We start from the raw sequence: 21,494 nt of genomic DNA, 5'->3' as shown, positions 1-21,494 counted from the left end.
TAGAAATGGCAGAAATTAAACTTCTGGGGAGCTGGTGTTTGAGCCAGCGGTGTGAGATTTGGAGCTGCTGCTCTGGAGCGTTGCGCTCAGCCCAGGGCTGTGCGGAGGCCGCTCGCTGCCCGGAGCTCAGCGCTGCTCTGCACCCTTGGGTTCCTGCTCTGCCTGCTCCTGCCGTGCCAGGCGTGATGTACAAACACTTGGGGGGTGCTTGAGCAAGCAGCGAGTTTCACAGACAGGTGGAAGGGTGGATCTAAAACATGGGATTTGTTTAGTGCATTTTTGAAAGACAGACTAAGAATTCCCTAAAAGCCAGGAGCAGTTAAAAATTATTCACGTCTTGATCACCATCTGTATTTTTTTTTTTCTTCAGGTTTCAAATGCCGACAATTAAAGGTTATGAAATTGAGAGAGAAAATGCAGAAGAGCTGCAGCGGAGCGCTCGCGAGGCACAGGTGAGGGGCCTTGATGTGGCGTTCAAAGGCTCTGGCGGCTCTTCCGAAGGAATGCTGGAGGTGTTGGTAGCTTATGAACCAGGGCTGTATTGGGCTTTTATTTTACAGCTGAGGCAGAGAAACTGTTCTATATGGCGTACTGAGTTGTGTGGAAGAGTCAGGAGTAGAAACCAGAGGATGATTTTCTCCTGCTCTTAAGAACAAGAACCTCCACACTCTGTCAGATCTGCTGGGGCAGTGAGGGTTTCATTAACAGAACTATTGGTAAAGACAGTAGGGCAGTAAGTAGATTGTTGTAAATATGTGAAGTAAACGCTGTCTTTGATTTTTCTGATTCGTTCTTGAAAAAAAAATGTAGAAGTCACAGTGGACCTACCTGAAATTGAGGTGAAAAATTCTCTAAAGTATGCTGTTTGTAATTGGGGTGATAATGAGGATTTAGAGAGATGAGTAAATGAGAAACTATAACCAACTCCAGCAATTATGTTAGCTGAATCAGTTTCAGTTCAACAGAGGCAATAGATGAGACTACAGCAAGTAAGATGTGCTTTTATAATAAAAAAATCCTAAATCTGCTTTTTAAATAAATCCAGTTTGAAATCAAACCCAGCCCCAAATGACCATTATGCTTCATCTCTGCCTAGTTCAGGTTTTTGACAAGTACCTATTGCTGTGTGTTATCTGTGGGTAAAATGTGTTGTTACGACAGCTCTGTAGCACTGACAGCTTATGAAGTCTAAAAATACAGGAACGAGCCTCAGCAAAGCTGATCTGTGCCACACAGCACGGTATTGACACCTGGCTTCTGGAATGAGCAAACTGGGCTTTTTTTTTTTTGCTCTTTTTTTCTTTCTTTTTTTTTTAAAGTATTCGTGTTCCCTATCTCTTCAAGTAACTTGCATTCCCGCTGTTCGCAGCCTGTCGGAGCGGTTTGTGATCCTTCCACCAGTCCAACCCACTGAGATTGTGGCCAAACCCAGGGTAAGTCAGCCAAGTATTTTGTGTCTCCTTCAAACAGGGTAACAGTTCTGCACAGGTAACAGTGCGATAGCTTTAAATGAATGTGTTCTTTCTTTTTTTATCACTTAGGTCACCAAAAGTGAAAAGTCATTAGATGACAGCATAATGGAAATTATGTATTGGGACAAAATACACTTTGACACTCTTTTGTGACATTAGTATGTTAACTCTGTGTGCATATGTACCTTATATCTAACTGCTACACAGAAATGAGATTATTTTAGAATCTAATAATTACTGATTTCAGAGGGGCAAAGCACTCCTCATTCAAACGAGAATATTTAATTTTTAACCAAGTAAAACCTCTTTGTGATCGTGGTTTGATGGTGCAAACTCTTACTCGGGCTCTGATCCCGCAGGCTGGACACGCTGCAGCAGCGTGGGGAGTGGCTTTCACCCCAGCTCTTCAGGTACGAAGAACACGAGGTCGCCTTTGCCATCCCAGCGTTAACTGAGCACAGGACTGGCGTGAGGAGCAACACAATGGACCCAACACTATTCATTTACTGGTAAATACTCATTTAGACTAACAAGTTGTCTAAAAGAAGGCCATATTGTACCACCTAAAACAAGCCCCCAGCCTATCACATAGTCAAGGGATGTTTCCAGTACAGACAGACAAGACTCGAAGTTTATCTTGGGTTTATTTCATAGTTACACCTAGCCTACAGCCTGCTTTCACCATTAAATGTTGTCTATGATATATATATATATATATATATATATATTATTTGTGAATAGAAATATATGTCCAAAGAAATAAAGCAAAGCAAGAACCCCATGCTAAGAGCTAGCACCTTTTGATTGCATAGTTTAACATTTCCCCTGTGATTCTCCGCACTGTGTTGCTTAGACAACTGCTTAATTATTCATACCAAATCATTTTGAGAGAATTTCTGTGGTCCTGCAAGGAGCAAAAATTGTAAATGGAATGTTGGTCTGAGAATGAAGTTTAGCCTATGAGCTATTCTCATACGAAGGTTTTCTATATAAAAATATACCAAGTTCTTGAACTTTTTAAGCAAGGCAGAGGAACTATTTATGGCTGGTTTGGGGAATTAAAGATTCAGCTGAAAATACATCAGCTCTGTGGTCAATGACATTTTTAGAATTAGCATTTGCTCTGTCGTTGCACTGAAATACATAACTCTGGTATTTGCCAACTCAGTAGCTAAGTTTGAGTTGTTGTGTAGCTGGAGTCAGTTAAGACATTTTCCTTTGTATTTTAGGTTCCCCTGCGCAGGCAGATGCAAGGTCAGTGTTTTTCAGTGAGGTATTTTTAAAGTTCCCCATGAAGGTTGCTTCTTGGGTTTGCTTCATCTTCAACAGGCAGCAGTAGATAAATTGTCAATCTGAGAGTCCATCTGTGCTGAACCCAGCCACTCGCTGTGGATGGGACTTCCATTGGTATCCCACTCACTTCTCAGTGTGAGGAGACAGGACAGAACAGGAGGCTAATAGGAAAAAAAGGAAAAGGGTTCAGGCTTATTCCTTTTGTCTCTCAGATTGCATCAGGACTGACTGGAGAACAGAAGTCAGTCATGTCAAGAAACGCAAGTCCACACAAAAGCAAGGCACAGCGCTCTCCTGAGGGAAACGTAAGGGTGCAAAAGTACAGGGGAGATTTGTACACAGCTGTTACAGACACAGGTAACTGAGTTCTTTATGGTGGGGATGAGACCGTGTTTTCCATGTCTTCATGCTTCCGTGTCCTTAGTGTATTCCCTAGCCTTTCTCACAGTCAGACCAAACCTTTTTCGGATGCAAAATAGCAGAAAGTAAAGCACTTGAAGTCACCTTTGAGCAGCTCTGGCTTAGGGGTTTCTTTCATTCCTGAAAGAAACAAGCAACTTGTTAGAAGAAAATGCACAAACCTATTTGTTCATAAAGCAAACTTGTGCTCTATAAAGCATGCCTCATTTAATTATGTACTTCTTCTCTAACAGCCTGACTTCAAGGGGCCCGTGAGCTTTTCCTCCCTCACAAACACTCAGCAGGTCTGTGCTGGTGAGGTCCAAGCCATGGCATTAACCTCTGAACGGTTTTGTTCAGGTGGGGGCAATGTCAGAACTGACACGATTCACTGGCTCCAAGAAATGCAAAACCGAGGACAAGGGCCTGTTCTCTACTTGGGGAAACAGCTGAGAATGGGAAGTTATCAGATACCTACATAGCAGGTACTACAGAATTCTGCCCTAAAAGTTTTCTCTAATGTAACTGGGATCAACATTACAAAGAACATTGAAGTACTTTGAGTATCTTAAAGGCCTGAGCATAACAAATAATCAGTGCTTGAAAGCCTGCATAATGTACCACCTACTCTCAGTGTAAACCTGGCACCACTCAGCTGCTCATCAGTGTTACTGTTCAGTACTGAGCGCAGATAGACAGATCTGGCTGCAGGACATGAGCAGAGACCAAGTGCCTGTGAAGCCTGGAGTAACGGTGAACTTGGCACTGCTCACACGGGATTTATCAAGTTCATCTTGCAGCAAAGTAATTTTGTTTCAGCTGAAAATTGCAGCAGTGATTGATAGAGTGCTTGGGAAACTAAAATACAAACAGTTCTCATTGGTGTAATGATACTGATCTCTTCCAATGCAGAGTATACTCATCCTTCCCATTTTTTATAAAGTATGACTAACTTTTCAAGCAGGGAGGGGGTTGGGCTTTATTTTTGTAATTCTTTTCATTACTGTTTAACTCCTGGACATTTCACCAGGTTGCTGTGCAATTGGAGGAGTTTCAGAGATCAGTAATAAAATTCTGCCATTTGCCAGTGCCCTCTACCTTTTTTTTTTCTTAATCCTACTCCAGGTAACATATCCTTCTAGAACATGTCAGATGTTTTACCCTTTGTTTTACTCAGCCCGCTCACATCGTTGTCTTTTTCTTGGCCGTGTCCTCCCACAAAGCTGCTCTCCTACACTTGTTTATGGTGCTGCTCGGCCGAGCTGCCTGCAGCCAGCGTCCCACAGTCCCTTGTTCAGAACACAAGAACTGGCCACACTGATCTTTCTCAAGCCTTTACCTGGTCATTCAGACTTGGCAACATGACCTTGTGCCCTGTAACATAAATAGCTCCCGTGTCTTATTTGCTATTTCACTTGGGATCACTCCTTAAAAAGTCACCACGCTGCTGCGTTTCCTGGATTAGTCTCTGCCCTGGCTCAGTGTGGGCTTCAGGGACAAGGTGCTTGTGATGTTTTAATAATAGTTTGGAGTTACCTTTTGTTAATTTTGTTGAAGGTTATTATGTGCCAGAGAAAACAAGGAAAGACTCTTTATACTCCACCCCACAATTACTGCCTTCTTGCACTAGAGAATGCAGTTCCGTGACTTTAATTGGTCACTTTGCTTTTTGCAGCCAAGTTAAATTAACACTATGGCTTTCTCTCAGCTGTCAATCTTGGCTAATACTTTCTTTGAAGCTAAATTGAATACTTAGGAATTTCAGAGACTGAATAGTCAATCTCTAGGTAGAACTTACCTGTTTCCATATTTCTCCAGTCCTCTCAATTACAATAGTCTGTGATTTATTGACAGGTGATGTCGCCTTGTAGTCATCAGACAGGAGACCCAGAATAGGATACTGATTTCTGTACCTGTATTGAAGAGTTGCAAACCTGTAAACTGAAATCTGCCCACCCATATCTAGATCCCTGACTCTGATCTTGCCACATGGTCCTTCCACTCATTAATCCCCAAAGCTTTTCACTAGTAACTAAAAAGCTAATCCAGTCACTGAAATGTCACGTTACCGTGCTGGCCGCCCTTCCAGCTGCTCTTACAATAAGTGCTTAGTATTGAATCCTTCCCGGACAGGAAACCCTAGCTCGGCTTTTTCCCTGTCAGTTAACAGGCAGCATTCAGCCATTTTCAGAAGGCAAGCACTTGGTTAACAGAGGCTTTACACTGGAAAATCAAAAGGATGTATTGTTAAGAAAGGTGAATAACTACATTACTTCTTAGTGATGATAGTTGTTACACCAGGGGACGGACTGCCTGATAATTTCTCATGCTTCAATCTGAAGAGTTCCTGAGAGAAGCAAAAGTAAACAGTCAAATGAAACAGCATTTTCTGAAGTATTAGTTCACTAAAATCACAACAAAATATTTGCAGAAATTCCTCTAAGAGAGCAGTCCAAACAAGCCTGTCCTTCCCAAAGCCTGGCAGAGGAATAGTGTGCAGTTAAAAACAATCCTAACCCCGACTGCTGAACCAGCAGAGTACAAGTTGCTTCCAAGTTAACTTCCACCAACACCGTAAGTGGAGGCTTAAAGATCAAAATTCTTAGCAGAGAAATAAGTTGTATTATTTTACCTCTTGCTGTTGTTTGATAACAGCATCTTTCTCCTCCAGCGTCGATGTCAGTTCATGCAATCTTATTTGCAGGTCACTGTTACTTCCTTCTTTCCTTGATATATCTTGATGGAATTGGGATAACTGAGACTATAGAACATATTTTAAGGAATAATCAGGTGTTTGGTGCTCCTTGCAGGTGCCCTTTCATTATGTATCTAGGACTCTAGATGTTATTTTTTTCATTACAATCTTTACCAGTGAGATCCAATTATTTTCAAATAAGAATGCTGAGCTGCACAGTAAATTTGGAAAGTGCTAATTGGACTGAAGTCCACCCAGTATCAATTTAATGGTTTTATAATGGTGAATAAAGCTAATACAACACTGACCAAGTTGAATTGGCTTCCAGGGTGAGACAATACTACTACCATGATTTAAATGAGAGATGTTTCCTACATACAGTTTTCACTGGGATTTTTTTTTGTTTTCTGTTTTATGTCTTTTGGCTAGTTTCTTACTTTATCAGGACACACAACGCATCCCTTTAGGAAAGGCTGCTAATCTCATTAATCCCAAATTTCTATATCTAAGGAATTGTTGTTTCTTTGGTTGTGGGGTTGTTTAGTTTTGCTTTGTTTTGTTTTTTCGATCACAGTTTTATGTTCTACCCTAAGGGTTTCTGAGCCCTCTAAGTGTCTATGTATAAAGTAATTGCAGAACCACAAGATATCTAAAAAGTACACATGGTAGATCTTTCCTGTTCCTTAATTAAAAAAGAAACCATTCACCCACAGTCACACAAGGTGAGGAACTCACACACAGAGTGAAACAACTTACCCTGAGACTGCGGATCTCACGATCTTTGTCCTCTCTCAAGTTATTGATCATCTCTACGTAACGGCTGGAGAGCTCATCTGTGGTGGTCTGGAGCGTTGGACTAGAGCAGGCCTACAGAAAATTCAGTAGTTTTTTTATTTTAAAAAGAGTGTTTTCATCGTTATTTTTCATGCATTAACATGTCTGTATCTGTGAAGAACAGAACAGGCGAGCCCGTTACCTGCAGCCGGAGGCTCTGGATCTCCTGCTCCAGGGCGCGCTTGCCGTACTCCAGCTCCTTGAGCTGACAATCCTTCTCGCCCTCGCTGAGCCGCAGGGAGAGCAGCTGCTCCTCCAGCGAGCGGCACCGCGCCGTGCTGTCCCGCAGCGCCTGCTGAGCGAGGGCAGGGATGCGCGGTGAGCGCGGGGTCGTCCCGCAGAGCTCACAGGATCACACGCGTGCACCGGGCAGCAGTTACAACACTCACAAGTCAGCGGACTGGCTGGTTTGGGGCTGACTGTGATTACACTGGAAATATGGGTTTAGATTTACCTGCTGCTGACGATTATTCTCTCTCAGAGAAGCCAACATGGTTTCATATTCTTTTACTTGAGAATCTTTAAAAGCCAAATCCTTCTTAAGTAAGACATTGTCAGTTTCTAACTTCTGCAAGACAAAAGTGTTTATGGTCAATAGCAGCAACTTTTCAGTACAAACTTTTCCCACAATCAAAGTGCAACACACTCAGTAAAATTAGTAAGTGATGTTTCAGAACTGAGAAAATACTCCCTTTTCTTGAAACGGTGTTTTTTAAACTACACAGCACACAGTTGCCCATCACAGTGGTATCTGTGACTCTGTGTTGTGTGGTGACGCTGGGATCCTGACGCTGCTCTTCCAGTTCCGCACATCGACACCTGTGTCGATACGGATGCACCGTGTGGACCAGTTCAGCTTTGAGTCTAATTCCACTCAGCAGTCTTTCCTCCCTTTGAAAGCATTTGGGTTTTTAGGCTTCAACAAATTGAACACAGGAAAACCAGTGCTAGAAAGAAACGTAACCTCATCCACTGTGTGAGCGCTGCAAGTCATTCACAAACCAGCCACTGCCATCGCAGAACTAAAGCCCAGAGCTCACAATTTCCATTTCCTCCTAACGATGATGCCACAGGAATGAACAGCCTGACTTACCCCCAGGTCATCCTGCAAGTGGCCGAGCTCTTCACGTAGATTTTTGAAAGTGGAAAGCACAAGTCTCAAAGATTTATCCGATGTCACCCTCATCTAGGAGAAAAAAAAATGATTAATTAGCGTGCTTTGTTTACAACATGCTTGACAATGGGTTGGACAGGTAACTGCTCTACAGCCAAGAATAACTTCGCTCTCAGAACTGCTGCATGTCTGGCTTTGAAGTGCCCACAGTTTCTACAAAGAAATACATTTTCATGCACTTGGTTCTGCAAATGGCATAGTTTGTGTATTACTGCTTTGGAACACAGGATCATATTTTTAAATGGAAAAAACGAGAGAGTAAAGAACTGCATTTGTACACCAATAAAGGGAAAAATGAATGTGTGAATATTGCACAATCATTTTTTGAGTTTCAGAGCTTTGTGACTTAGGCAGATTTAAAAAAATTAACTCCCCTACCTGAGAAGCCAGAGAGGAATGAATCATCATCTCTGAGATCTGGCAAATGATGCTTTCCGCCCATGGGCAAGATAATCTAATTAAATTTTTAAAAAAATAATAATAAAAAAAAGGCCATACAACTAACTCCTCCCTTTAAAAGATCCCAAAGATTAAAGGATTCAACTGGATGAAAAGGAGAGGCAGTAATGCACAACAGCCTAATGCTGATCTCTTTGTTCTTTAAATGCATGTTAACAGCTCTGTATTGATTCATATTAAAACACAACTGTTGCATTTTACGATACATTTCTAATACTTGAAAGAAGAAAAACAGATTTTGAAAGAACAATTCCTCAAGTTTTGACTCAACTGGAAGGGCTGAATATTCTATGCAAAAGACGTATTTTTTACTATCTGGACAAAAATTAAATCCTCCTGACTCTTTCTCTTCCCCTGAAACTTTCCCTTAAAAGTTACTTGTTAAAATAGAAATTTGTTGATCATTCAAATTGAAGAAAGCCGTCAAGGTCTCCATTGGTATGGTGACTTGCCCTTGTTATATCTTTTATCCCCATTGGTGCTATTATGTGACTGAGACTTCAAAAATGACATTTCTAGTGTAACTCACTCATTTGTTTCTTAATTAAAATAGAATTTCAGTTTTGACTTACAGTTTTCTTTTATTGTAAAACATAAGAGTAGATTAAAAGAAAGGATTAAGTAAAAGTGGTTGAATTTAGACTATAAGACTATAAAAATATAAATAAATCTCCACTCAGCAACTACTTAGTGCTAGAGGTTGCTAAATTCCATAGGTGCCACTTGCAGTGAAATCCTGGGCGCTCTCAGACCTGTGCCCCTGTGCACACCCAGCACAGTCCGTACGGGAGCAGCGGCAGTGAGCTCAGAATCCTCCCCTCCGTAAAAACCAACCCCAGGTAACTCCGTCCCAGAGGCTGGAGGGCTCTGTAGTCCCAGAGCACACTTGGTATGGATGCTGACAAAATCCGGCTCCCCAAAAGACAGGTGCATTTTTTTTAAGCACAGGTGTGAGAATGTAAACCCAGGGAGACTTTCAGAAACCAGGAAATGTGTTTCGGCTCTTTCACACAGAGCGAGCTGAACCAGCTGCCTGGGACACTGTTCTAACATGGGGTCACTAAATATTTTGGTGTCAGTGTCCCTCTCCCTTGTAAAAGAATAATTCCGGTTGGAAGGGACTTGCAAGGTCACCCTGTCCTGTCCAACTGTCCTAAGTTACAAGCATTAGTAGCTGGCAACTGACATCCAATTCGACATGCAGTAAAGCACCTACTATTTGCCTTTAGCTTTTAAAAAACCATTAATATACAACACAAAGATGAAAGATCTGTGTTCTCCTATAATTGGTCTAAAGCCAAGGTGGTTTCCAGTGAAACTGCAAGCACCAGTAAAGCTCAGTTTAAAATACACGAGTTGCCTGTGGAACCGACTGCCACAACACATCAGTTGGAGGCACCTGTATGATTCCTCACCCTTCACTAGAAAAAAATGGAATAAGGAGAATACAGAGTGAAGTATGTTATGTACTAAATCCGCGGTATGTGTAAGGCTGTTTCAAGTTACTATAGGCTTCAACACACACCCCGTACTCCACTCGTGTACCTGAAGGAGATAACGAATCTGCTGCTTTGTTGCCTCAGACAGTCCTTTAGGAATTAAATCTTCAATATCTTCATTCTAAGCAAAGAAAGGAGGAAAGGGGAGACATCTTGATTAAGAATTTTGCCTGGTAGATCATAATGTGGTTTCTTCATTAATTACACAGGTCTACTATGAAAAGCATGCCTAGCACAAGGCAAATAAGAATGAAAATAGATCAAAGTATATCCAGAAAATTTCCAAAGTCTAATATATGTTTGACGTATAAAAACACAGATGAAGTGATACATGAAACATATATTCAAATCATCAAGTTTAACATTTATTTTTAAAAGCAGTATTTGAAACAATCCTCTCTCAAGAAAACAGCTGATGCTAAAACAGAACTCCCAGCAGTTTATGATACAAGCAAATCTCGTGCTTCTAAACAAAGAACAGACTGTCAATGAAGATGACACCAATGTGTCACAGGAGATACTGCCAGTGGCATTGCTTCTCTAATGCTAGACAAATATTTCTGCTATATACACAATACCTTTAGAAATAACAGGTGCTGATGACTCTGTCCTGGCCCAATTCACAAACATGAGCTTTCTGCAGAGGCGGGAACCCTGTTCTGCCGACCTGCCTTCCTTAGTTCTGCGAGAGGCGACGTTCGTCACTTCTCGCGGTGTAGGGCAGCACGTGCTGCCGAACAGCAGCTTCATTGGCAAAAGAGTCAAAGATCCTTTGCAGAACGTGCAGAGTGAAAGCCCACGTAGCTCTGTAAGTTTGTGTGACAGTGGAACCACTACTGGCACAACAGGAAGGCTTTCAAAATTTGATTCTCACACTGGAATAATGCAAACTCTGCAAGGTTCCTTTCAATATTACTGCATTTGCAAATACATGCCTAGCAGTAGGTTTCAGGCTCTGAATATTATTAACTAGCAGGAATCATTAACTAACGAAGACCAGCATCCTTCATTAAAACTGCCTTGCCTTAATTTGCTGGCAGATCCACACCACTGTTACTAGCACTACACGTCAGGAACTGCTTGCCCAGAGCGTGCCTGATGCTTACCTGAGATGTAAATTCAATGTCGTGGTTCCTGTAAAACAGACAAAAATCCAAGGGACCCATTAACAGAAAGTGTACTGAGAACTGTTCATGCCCACAGTCCCAACTATATAAAGATTAACTTTAAAATATGGAGCAAGGAAAGTTCTTTATCGGATCTAGAGCTGTTTCCTTTTAAGGTGCTGGGCAACAGGAGTTAAATGTGGCTCTGTGCAGAAGTATCTGAGGAGGCTGGAATCCCAACAGCAGTCCAGTGAACACAGGCTAACTATCTTGGTTTCTCTGAGCAGTTATCCCAATTATGTTTGGTTACCCCAACTACATTGTTAATTGCCTGGGTAATGGTTGACCCAGAACTGTTGCAACATATTGACATGCCTGAAGTGTTTATTTAGCAGTGTCAGGTTGTGATGCTTAAATTCCACTTCTCCCCTGCAACGGGACCATTTTCTGATTTCAGTGAGCCTGGAAAGCACCAGACTAGACTGGGGGGAAGAGTGAAGGTGATGGTGAGGGAAGGGGAGAACATGGTGAGCACTCAAGGTTACCAGCTGCTGCGATTCTGCATTTCTTTTCAAAGACAGTCCATAGGGCTCTGCAGACACATGCTTAGCGCTAATTTGCATGTAGATACTGAGCTTTATGCCAGCCGTCTATTAAGCTGTGATATAACACCATGACAGAACAAAGGAAATGGCAAGTTAGACGTTTGGGTTGTTTCTTCAAAATGTAATAATGGATTTGTATCATTAAATATACGTCAGAGCACACCGTAAATATACTCATTTGCTCTATATGCAAACAGGCATGGAATAAGTAATTCCTATTGCATATTCATCTAAATTTGAAAAAGCATCAAATTCACTACATTTACTTGGCTTGGCTTACAGAATTTTTATGTCCTCAGTTACTCTGTGAATTAGATTGTGTAAAATACCCAGTCAATTCTAGTTGTCAGGGAAAACAAAAAAACCAAACCAACTTGCAAACAATCCTGTCCCCCCGCTGTGCAGTGCTGAGATTTCTGGAACACCAAAATGGCAGAACGGAGATGATGCCAGTACCTTCCTCCTATCTTTTCCACGTGCTGTAGTAAACAACTGTACAGGTCGTTGGTCTTGCGGTTCAGCTCAGCAAGGAGCTCACCGAAGTAGCGGCAGTCCAGCTGGTCATGATTTTCCTGAGAGCAATTCACCTGGCAGAAAATACACAAGAAGATCACAACTGAGTTCCCTTCAGAATGAAAGCTGAACATGAAAACGCTACAAGGATGACAGATTTGATTGTTTGCTCTTACTAATTTGCAGTTTGTTAACACTTGTTTTCCTTGGTATTACATCTTCCATGTCTTCTGGTTTGCAGTGAATACTACAGAAATAAATGACTTCCTTTACAACAACAAGAAATACGCAAAGTAATATCTTGTACAGCAATGTCATCAACATTACACTAATACGTGAAGTACTGAGAATTAGGAAATCTCATTAATGTACATGCTTGCCTGGGGGCAGCACCCAGATAAAACCAGGCGGGTACAGGATTCCCCAATGCAAAAACGGTATTTGTGTTGCCACAGTTCAAATGTTTCTGTGTGTGAACAATAAAAAAATCTAAACAGGAACCCCGGCTGAGTGCACTTAACTTGGTTTACGGGAGCATCTGGCTATAAAAGATTCCGCATAGGTCTAACACTGAGGTCACCAAGTACATTTGTCTCACCACCTATAGATCAAATAGATGCACAGGAAGGACGGCTACACTCCCTCCCCCACCTGAAATAATAGTGCACACGTATAGCAAACCTCCTACAGCCCTCAGAAACTCCAGAGCTTACAACCTGGTATAGAATGAAGGGTGAAGGAAGCCAATTTTGTGCTTCCAGTGAATCTATGTCAAATACTTCTACATCAAATTGAAATATATTTGAAATCCTCCTTGACCAGTTTAGATAGAAAGCAATCCTGAATTGATGTCAAGTTTATAAAGTAATGTATCTTTTCTCCAAAACTAGAGGCATAGGCCTGACATTACTCAATCTTTGTTGTAAAAAGACTGACAGATGCAACCTGACTCAGTGGGTAACACTCCCAGATAAAGAAAAAAAAAAAAAAAAAGCCAAACCAGCAAGACTTGACACATTTAAATGACAACAGAATTATGATCAGTCAGGTCTATGCCAACAAGAAACAGGATACAACACCTAAAACAGCCTTTTTTTTCTTTCTTAATTGCATGCAGCTGAGTCCTGGACAGTTCTAGACAGTGTCCGCAATCACAGCACACAAAGAAGTTACCTGCAACAGACCCACAAACTCTGCTGTTCACTCACTACGCAGAATCTTTTTGATTGGAAAAGACCTTTAAGATCATCAAGTCCAACCATTAACCTCACAGTGCCAAGTCCCCCACTAAACCTTGTCCCTAAGAACCTCATCTCCATGTCTTTTAAACACCTCCAGGGACGGCGACTTGTGTACAACAGGTGTATAGTGCTTAGTGACCCTACTACGGGTTTGAACAAAAACTCCTGAGATTGGGGACTGGCAGTTTTATGTGTCTGTAAAGTTTTGTACTCTGCATACAACACAAAAATACATTGTGAATAGTAGAACAAGCAGCAAATGGTTCTTACCGGTTCGCAGGCTTGAACCGTGACCCTCCTCACTGTGTTTCCTCCGCAGTCATCGCTCACAGAAACTGGAAATATTTCACAGGGGCTGCTGGTCTGTGTGTGCTGGCACTGGTGCGTGACTGGGGGCTGCTGGCAGGGCTGGGCAGGGTGGCACTGGTCCGGGGGAGCCTGGCACTGCTGGGAAAACTGGTACTGCTTCTCCTGGAAACAACAATGAACCTTCTTCAGCTGCTGCACTAATGAGATGGAAGCTTAAGATGAACACATAAATGAATGAAATGGGGTTTTGCATGGAAAGACTGATGACAGATTCAAATATTTTAATAATCCTAATAAGAATTGCTTTTTTTCCTAATTGAACATGAGTTTGCCTCACACTTTCACACTTCAAGGTTGTAATTCACCAACTCCTCAAATTTTAGTAGCTGCAAATGAAAAGAACAGACAATTCAACTTTCCTGAGTTGTACATTTAATTATATTGTTACTCTTAACATACTTGGGCAACTGGGACCTCCGTGATCTAACTTTTAAAAACATGCATATCCTGTTTCGTTTAAGTATTTTCGAGATAAAAAAGAGCTCCAGTTGAACTGAGTTTTTGTTATTTCTGTTAGAAAAAAATCAGTACAGGAAATGGCTTGAGATATTTCCCCTATAAACCTTTTCAGCAATTTCAGGTTCAAAGTGTACAATATATAAGGGACAAGTATCTTGTTTTATAATCACGAAATGCGCTGTTTACAAAGCCGCCCACCAAAACAATAAACTACAAGCTAGCTTATGTTCCAGTCAAAACAACCCAGGAGCATGACTTTGCTGCTACCATTTCCATTTTCTTTTGCAATATGTAACATAAACAACAAACTTACTTGCTGGGGATTTAAAAGCTCGTATTTTCTTATTGTCTTTTCATAGATGACATTATTTCCAGGAAAGAAATTCCCCCCTCTAAGAAATGGGGATAACGGCTCCTGTAAAACATTTTAATAAAAACATTCATAAATGCTGTCAAGCAGCAAATTCAGAATTAGTGTAATCTTGACTAAAAAATGATAAGGGAGTTTGTAATTTGAAGACACAAACTTCGAGATAGTTCTTTAAGGTGTGTCCATTTGGAAACAAAGCGACTGTGCTTCCATCTAGACAACATTTGAAATAAACACAGCAGAAACAGAAGTTAATCTCCACTAGCAATGCTATTGAAGCACATTAACAGACTTCCCTGCTCAGAGGTGGGAAGCCTGACTGGCCGTTCTGTAGAATTTTCAATCCCTAATAATTCCATCTCTTCCCATCACAAGTACGGGCCATGGGACTTCAAACCATTCAGCACCCCTGACGGAGACAGCTGAGCACTTCGCTGAATCACGAGAATTAAGGGAGGAAAAGTTACACAAGCAGAACTTCAGCACTAAACAGTTTTCCTACCTGATCAGGATTCTCGATAATAATCCTTCGAATAGTGCCCTGCGGGGAAGAAAATAAGTTTCAGTGATTGTTGCACTTTAAAAGCTTTTATGCTGAGAACTCAAGCTCACAGATTCCCAAATTAATCTAAATGTGGCCATCAGGTACAACCACACGGAGATCACTGGCTGCAATCACCCAGCAGTGATTTTAAGACAGGGTCTTTCCACCCCAAAGAAAATAAATAACCCCCGCACAGTGTGACAGGACGCCATCTGTTAGTACCAGTACTAAGAGTTTGTTTTTTCTCAGTCACCTCAATGCAGGTCTGTGGGAATTAGTCCTTATTTTCTGTGGGTGCCTAGAGAACAGGATGCAAATCAAAGCTGACATCCTGGAGTACACCCTCGAAGACCTCAAGTCCCTGTTCCACAGACACTGTCTTCTACTTACGGTCTTAGGTATTCAGGTCAGCTGCTGTAAATGGATGCACATCTAAAACACTTTGTTTCACCACAAGAAGAAAATTTGTGTTTTGCTTAAACACGGAAATGAAAGGGGCAGAGGAACTGCCAACAAACCCGGCAGGTCGCTACCCAGCACACCGAGCAGTGGCAATTGTTTTAAAACAATGTCGCAAAACTCCCTAATTGACACCTATGAAACAAGATGGCCACATGGAACATTTGCTCATTCTTGAATGAAAAATGAAATACGCCTTTTTAAATTACAGAAATCCGTAAATGGCAGTTTTGTTCATTTTCAAATAGATTCTTACCCTTTTTTCCCCCAGCACTGTCTAGAAGCAACTGGGGACACCATCTTCCATCCTGTGGACCAACACCAATTAAAACAAATTGCACTCATTGCCTCAAGTCTCCATGTCAAGTTCTTCACCCAAGTAAGCAAAATTCCCACTGCATCTAATCTAAGGACTGGACAATTTGTTAGTTTACAGCATACTATTTATCCTTCCTCGCCGTACAAACTTCCAATTTTCATAGCAAGTCATTTCTTCCCTTAACCCGTGGGCAGTGCTTGGGAAGCTATATTGCTGCAGCTCAGCCTCGGAGACATTCTGAGCCAGGTACGAGCAGCGCTGAAGTAGGTCAGGTTTCCAGCTCAGAACTGTTTGTTGTGCAAGTTTAGGAAGCCTGAAGCAGTTTTCCAAATCTCCAGAAAGTGAATCATAACAGCACCAGGAGAGGGAAATCAAAGTAGAAAGGAAAACTGTTTTAGCAGCAATCACGGTAATTGAGAAGTCTCAAAATCGTAACTGCTGCAGGAAACTTAGAAAGCTGCTCACTCCTGCTGCCACAGCCGCGTACTTGAGGAAGGTCGTAAAGGAAGGGAACCCACCGACGCCAACACAACTCTCTGAGTCGGGACATAACACTGAAGAGAGACAACGTGGAGGTCTAAACGTACAGCCCAACCCCGACATCTCTCTGACACCTGCAGAATTTGAACGAAAGTACTTCAAAAGTGAACGTGGCGCACCAGTGGCTCTGTCCGCACTGGAGCACCCGGTGCTACAACAACACGGGTGCCAGGGGAGAGCAGAAATTGTTTTTATTCAGAGCTGATAGCACTGTACGGCACATGAAAACAAGGTGAGCGTTGTGCATGAAATTAAAAGACACCTTTTCAGTTTACTGATACGTTGGACAAACCTGCCTGAAGTAAATTGTGCTGCCACAGAGCTGTGGAATATGCAACTTGCCCTGTCTAGTTTAGAGAGGGTAACATGTAAAATTATTTTATCTAGTTACCAATGTGTTTTCAGAGGAATACATTCAGAACTAAGACGACTAGAGTATTTTGAGCTGAAATACACTTTTATAATATTCAAAAGGACAGCCTAATTATGAGTGGAATATTATACACAACCTAAGACTGGTTTGCTTGGATAAAATTATGCTTATTTTTAAGACACCAGGCCTCTTTCATTTCCAAAGAACTTTGATGCAGGTACATTTCCTTCGCTCCATCACAAACGGGGATTTGCCTGCCCTTCCTCCGGCACCAGCCGAGCAGGCTGGACCCGCACTGGCCAGGAGGGAACCGAGGAGCCCCGAGAGCTGGTGCCAGCCCCAAGTGCCCCCGCGCCTTCCCCGCTCCCCCGTCCGCACCAGGAGGTGCCACCCCCGGAGCTGCTCCCGCGGGGGACGGTCACCTCTGGCTCTTCCATTTTGCATCGCTCTGAAGGAGCAGAGCTCGGGCCATCATCTCCTGCGAGGCTTCGGAGATGCAGCATTTGACAGGGGGAGCCCAGCGCTGCTGTGGATTTCAGTGGCACAACCGGGTTTGGGATTTGTAACGACCTGACTAGTTGTTCTAGGTCTATGTTTCTAAGGGTAATTTCAAAAGGTACACGCCAACACTTCCATAATGATTCTTGCTAGTCTTTAAGATTTTTAAGTAGGATTTTTAAATTTTAAAATAAGCATTTCATAGATGTATCCAGTTATCACATGCAAACTTTATGCAAAAACAATCAGTACACTCTTACTTCAACAATTTCCCTTAGCTAGAGAAAAAACAGCAACTAAGGCAAGAATTTAATCTGTGTCAAATTCCTTTATCCATAACCTATTGTCTTGTTAATTACAAGCAACCCAGTCATCTAATCAGAATGGAGGAGTTACATTTGGCAGCTGAAATAAGGAAACGGCAGCGCTGTTTGAGGCTGTTTCAAACCATACAGACAAACCTCACAAGCTGGTTAATATTATACCATTTTCACGATGGGAGGCGAGAGCCCTCAGCACTTCACAGGACCCAGCCCAGCCATGAAAAGATCTCACACGATCGACAACTCCTACAGAGGCTTCCAGGGTTTTGCCCTCCGCACCAACAACAGACGTCTGGTGTCTGCCATCTCCTATATTATTTTTTCATGACCACGGTGAAAGAGTCCACACAGGTAAGCCATAGTGGAAGGGAATTTATTCTAAACAAAATTCCTCATTTAGATTAAGCAAATGAGAGCAAATTTGCCTTGATTTGCTCCAGATGAAGCTTGCCATGGCTGGGAGTAGCATTTGGCTTTTACATCAACAAAGTTAGATTGAAAAAGTAAAGAGAATTGAATCCTGGATGACAAAAAGCACAACTATTTGTGCTATATGCACGTGCCAGTTTCAGACTTTCCCTCCAACTTATTAAAGATGTACACAAACACAACAGAACACATCAACCAAACAATAAAAGTGTATCAACAGTGCTGCAGACTTTATCATTAATCTACAAAAGCAAATTAAATATTGCTCAAAGACAGCCCTTTTTCTTATCAACAGTAAGAAGCTTGAACTGCAGCACCAGGCTGCCATTAACTGAAAATTCTAGTGTGAAGTCAGAAGATCTGTGCGAGCCGCGTATCGCTGCATCCCTTGGTTTATGCAGCTGGACCTGATCTGCTCAAAGGGCAACCGACTCGATTTTCTGGAAGGTTCCTACATCCTCCCCAGCACCTCTGCCTGGCAACCCCAGTCAGCACCAAGGCTGCACCTTCTGTGCGCTCCCCGCTGACTTCCCTCTTACTGTTTTCTTCTTTAATAACTTCCTAATAATCATTATTAAGGACCTTCCCTCTCCGCCCTTAAAACTGCAACCCACACAAACCCGGGTTTGAACTACGCCCTTTTTTGTCTTTAAAGTCTAATGCCGCAAAACACTACAGCAAGAAATTATTTTTCATCAGCGCGACTTAATGGATTCGGTGACTAAAACACACATTGAAAAGCAAACATACTTCGTAGAGCAGAGACAGCATTTGAGGCTCTAATCAAATTGCATACTTATCCAAGTAGAGGCAGCCTGGGACTGCAGTACTTATTCTAATGAATATTTAATTAATTGAACGCAATTCAGACTATCACCCAGCCTCGTTGAGCAGATCGCTTATCTGGGAGGTGAGAGACCAGTGTTTACACTCCTGCCCCACATCTTGCAACAGAGGGACCAACAGCTTTGACACAGCGGGAACGTGTCTGTCGCATCCACCCCACACTACACCCGCAGAGAAGCGGCTCAGTGTCCAGCATCTACGGAAGCCGCCCTGCAGAGGAAGGCAGCCCTTCAACTCTGCAAATATGGTACTGAAAGAGCAGATTTCACATTGGTCTTAATTCCTAGTCTCTTCCATAGTTCATTATTTTAATACCACAGGAAAGAAATTTAAATAAAAGCTCAACTTGAAACAAATAAGCGTTCTCATATTGAGTCCTACTTGAAATTAACAACAGTCTGAAGAGAAATAAGAAGTTGTGAGAATCAGCTCTGTTCTCCTTTTCTGTTTTATAGTCAAAGCTGTTCTTGAGTCATTGGTTTCAAGTTTTAAGGTTTAGCTAAGATATCAATCGCATATGTTAAAATTCCATAAATTCCATAAATTCCTTCAAGCCATTTCCTTAACACACATGCACAGCAGCAAACCTGCTAAACTACATTGTGACGACTTTTAAAGCAAAGCTAAATAAACTCTATTACTTCCCTACCTGCCTAGTCACACACGTTATTAGCACCACCGATTTAAACAGAACTATTAAGCATACGCGCCTTTATATTATATTTACATGAATAGCAGCAAATAAGCAGAAAAGAGTTTTTGTGCACATCCCATCTGTGGGAGCGGCAGCACCAAGCTCCTGCTCTGGCTGCATTTTTACAGTTCCACTGACAAAATGGGTGAAAATACTGCAACAGAATGAGGTGTTTGGGAGTTCACGTTTTAAAAAAAATGCAAATTGGACTTGCCAAACAGGAACAAAACTAAAGGAGGGTAAATTCTGACAAGACATGAGGAAGGAATTTTTGACACTGAGGGTGGTGAGAAACCGGCCCGGGTTGGCCAGAGAGGTGGTGGGTGCCCCATCCCTGGGACATCCCAGGCCAGGCTGGACGGGGCTCTGAGCAACCGGAGCTGGTGCAGATGTCCCTGCTCATGGCAGGGGGGCACTGGGGGAGCTTTGGAGGGCCCTTCAACCCAAACCCTTCTATGATTCTATGAACAAATATGGGATCTACTGATCTATCCAAAACGAAAAGGATAAATTTAAAGGGAAATGTATTTTAATAGTTCTAGACTGAAACGGGTTACTGAGGTACGAAGCTTTGGCTCCTTCGTCGAGCCACGAGTGCTTCCATCAGCTGCCCGTCTCGGAGCTGAGATCCTGGCGGTCGGCGCGGCTCCGAACCCATCTGCCGCTGAACCACTAAATTAATTACGGGGTTGGGGATCACACTTCGCCAAAGGAACGGCTCGGCTGTGCTCCAAAGACGGGCGGCGGGGGCCCGCAGGGAGCGCCCGGGCCGGGCCCCTCGGGGCAGCGGGGCCCAGGCCGGCCCTGCGGGGCCTGCTCCACCGAAACGCGACGCCTACAGCCGCGTTTTGCCCCAGACGGTGCTCTGTGGAAGCGCCGAGTGTTTTTAACGGCCGCCAGGCGCGGGGACGGGTCCCTCGGCTCGGTCTGAGGTGGAAGGACTTTTCCAAAGGAAAACCCCCGCGCACAGGCGGGGCGGCTTGAGAAGGGCTCGGCCGGGCCCGGCGGCCCGTCCCCGCGGCGGGCACCCCGTCCCGCGCCTCCTCTCGGCTGGGCAGGGCCTCCGGGCCCCCGCAGCCTCCGCGCCGTGCCCGGCGGCACAAGGGCGTCTGGCTCACGGCCCGGCGCTGCTTTTGCACCTGGGGCGGCCTTTGGCTTCGACGCCGCCTCAGCCCGGGCGGGAACGCGGCACCGCGGCGGGCAGGGGAGCGGCGCCCCGGGAGGGAGGGCTGGGGGCTGAGCGGGCCCGGAGACCCGGCGGCGCTCGCCGTACCTGTTGCAGCGGGTCGCAGCCGGAGAGGATCTGCTGGTAGCCGTGCGAGCACTCCATTGGCGAGGCCGCCCGGGAGGAGCAGGACGAGCTGACCCGCCGGCAGCCGGGGCCGTAGGTGCGCACCCGGTCGTACGCCACGCCGCTCTCCTGCTGCTGCTGCTGCTGGGGCTCGAAGCAGGGCAGGGGCCGCGGCGGCTCCGGGCAGGGCGGCGGCTCCCGGCACGGCGGCGGCTCCCGGCACGGCAGGGGCCGGGGCGGCGGCTCCGGGCAGGACGCGGGCCGGCGGGCGGGGAGCGTGCTGTAGTGCTGCTGGCGCCGGTAGTAGTGGTGCTGCTGCTGGTGCTGGTGCTGCTGCGAGAGGTGCGGGGGCGGCGCGGGGGGCTGCAGCTGCTGCTGGGCCCCGTACATCCCGGCCGCGCTCGGGGACCGCTGGCTCCCGGGGGAGCGGCGCGGCGAATGCAGGAGGCAGTCGGGGCAGGGCGGCGATTAGTACCTGCGAGAGGGCCGCGCCTTGGGCAGGACACACCTGCGGCTGGCAGGGCCCCGCGGCCGCCGCCCCCTCGGCGGGCAGCCGGCCAGGGGAGCCGGGGTACCCGGGGCCGCCTCCGCCCCGCCGGCGGGACCGCGGACCCCGGGGCCGGGGCCCCGGGCGGGTTTAGCAGCAGATTCACCTCCCTCTCGCCCTTCTCCTGCCCGGCGAGGGGATTT

General features: G+C 44.3%; 1 protein-coding gene and 1 long non-coding RNA gene across 4 annotated transcripts; one reads left to right on the top strand and one right to left on the bottom strand.

The window, feature by feature from the left end:
• Positions 1-334: 334 nt before the first annotated feature.
• Positions 335-3,201, top strand: LOC135993304 (uncharacterized). Its single transcript, XR_010606856.1, has 4 exons — positions 335-452; positions 1,370-1,433; positions 1,832-1,981; positions 2,978-3,201. It is a non-coding gene; the product is annotated as an uncharacterized LOC135993304 (long non-coding RNA).
• On the bottom strand, positions 1,407-21,279 carry POF1B (POF1B actin binding protein). Of its 3 annotated transcripts, XM_065643049.1 has the most exons (16): positions 20,787-21,279; positions 14,991-15,029; positions 14,432-14,533; positions 13,561-13,761; positions 11,993-12,123; positions 10,932-10,959; positions 9,872-9,946; positions 7,787-7,879; positions 7,148-7,261; positions 6,836-6,988; positions 6,616-6,726; positions 5,797-5,925; positions 5,438-5,511; positions 4,963-5,077; positions 3,270-3,305; positions 1,407-2,926 (listed from the first exon to the last, which is right to left on the bottom strand). In XM_065643049.1, exons 1-15 carry the CDS (start codon positions 21,192-21,194, stop codon positions 3,300-3,302), a joined length of 1,779 nt encoding a protein of 592 aa, XP_065499121.1. In that variant the 5' UTR covers positions 21,195-21,279; the 3' UTR covers positions 1,407-2,926; positions 3,270-3,299. The 3 variants fall into 3 exon arrangements, with proteins under 3 accessions (XP_065499121.1, XP_065499120.1, XP_065499122.1); XM_065643048.1 differs by having other exon boundaries at positions 1,407-3,305; XM_065643050.1 differs by having other exon boundaries at positions 1,407-3,305; positions 6,836-6,985.
• Positions 21,280-21,494: the final 215 nt, after the last annotated feature.

This window comes from Caloenas nicobarica, chromosome 12, assembly GCF_036013445.1.
Source record: "Caloenas nicobarica isolate bCalNic1 chromosome 12, bCalNic1.hap1, whole genome shotgun sequence".
NCBI classification, from domain to species: Eukaryota; Metazoa; Chordata; class Aves; order Columbiformes; family Columbidae; genus Caloenas; species Caloenas nicobarica.
The sequence above is the reverse complement of the archived record's forward strand: the minus strand, read 5'-3'. Positions and strand labels throughout refer to the sequence as shown.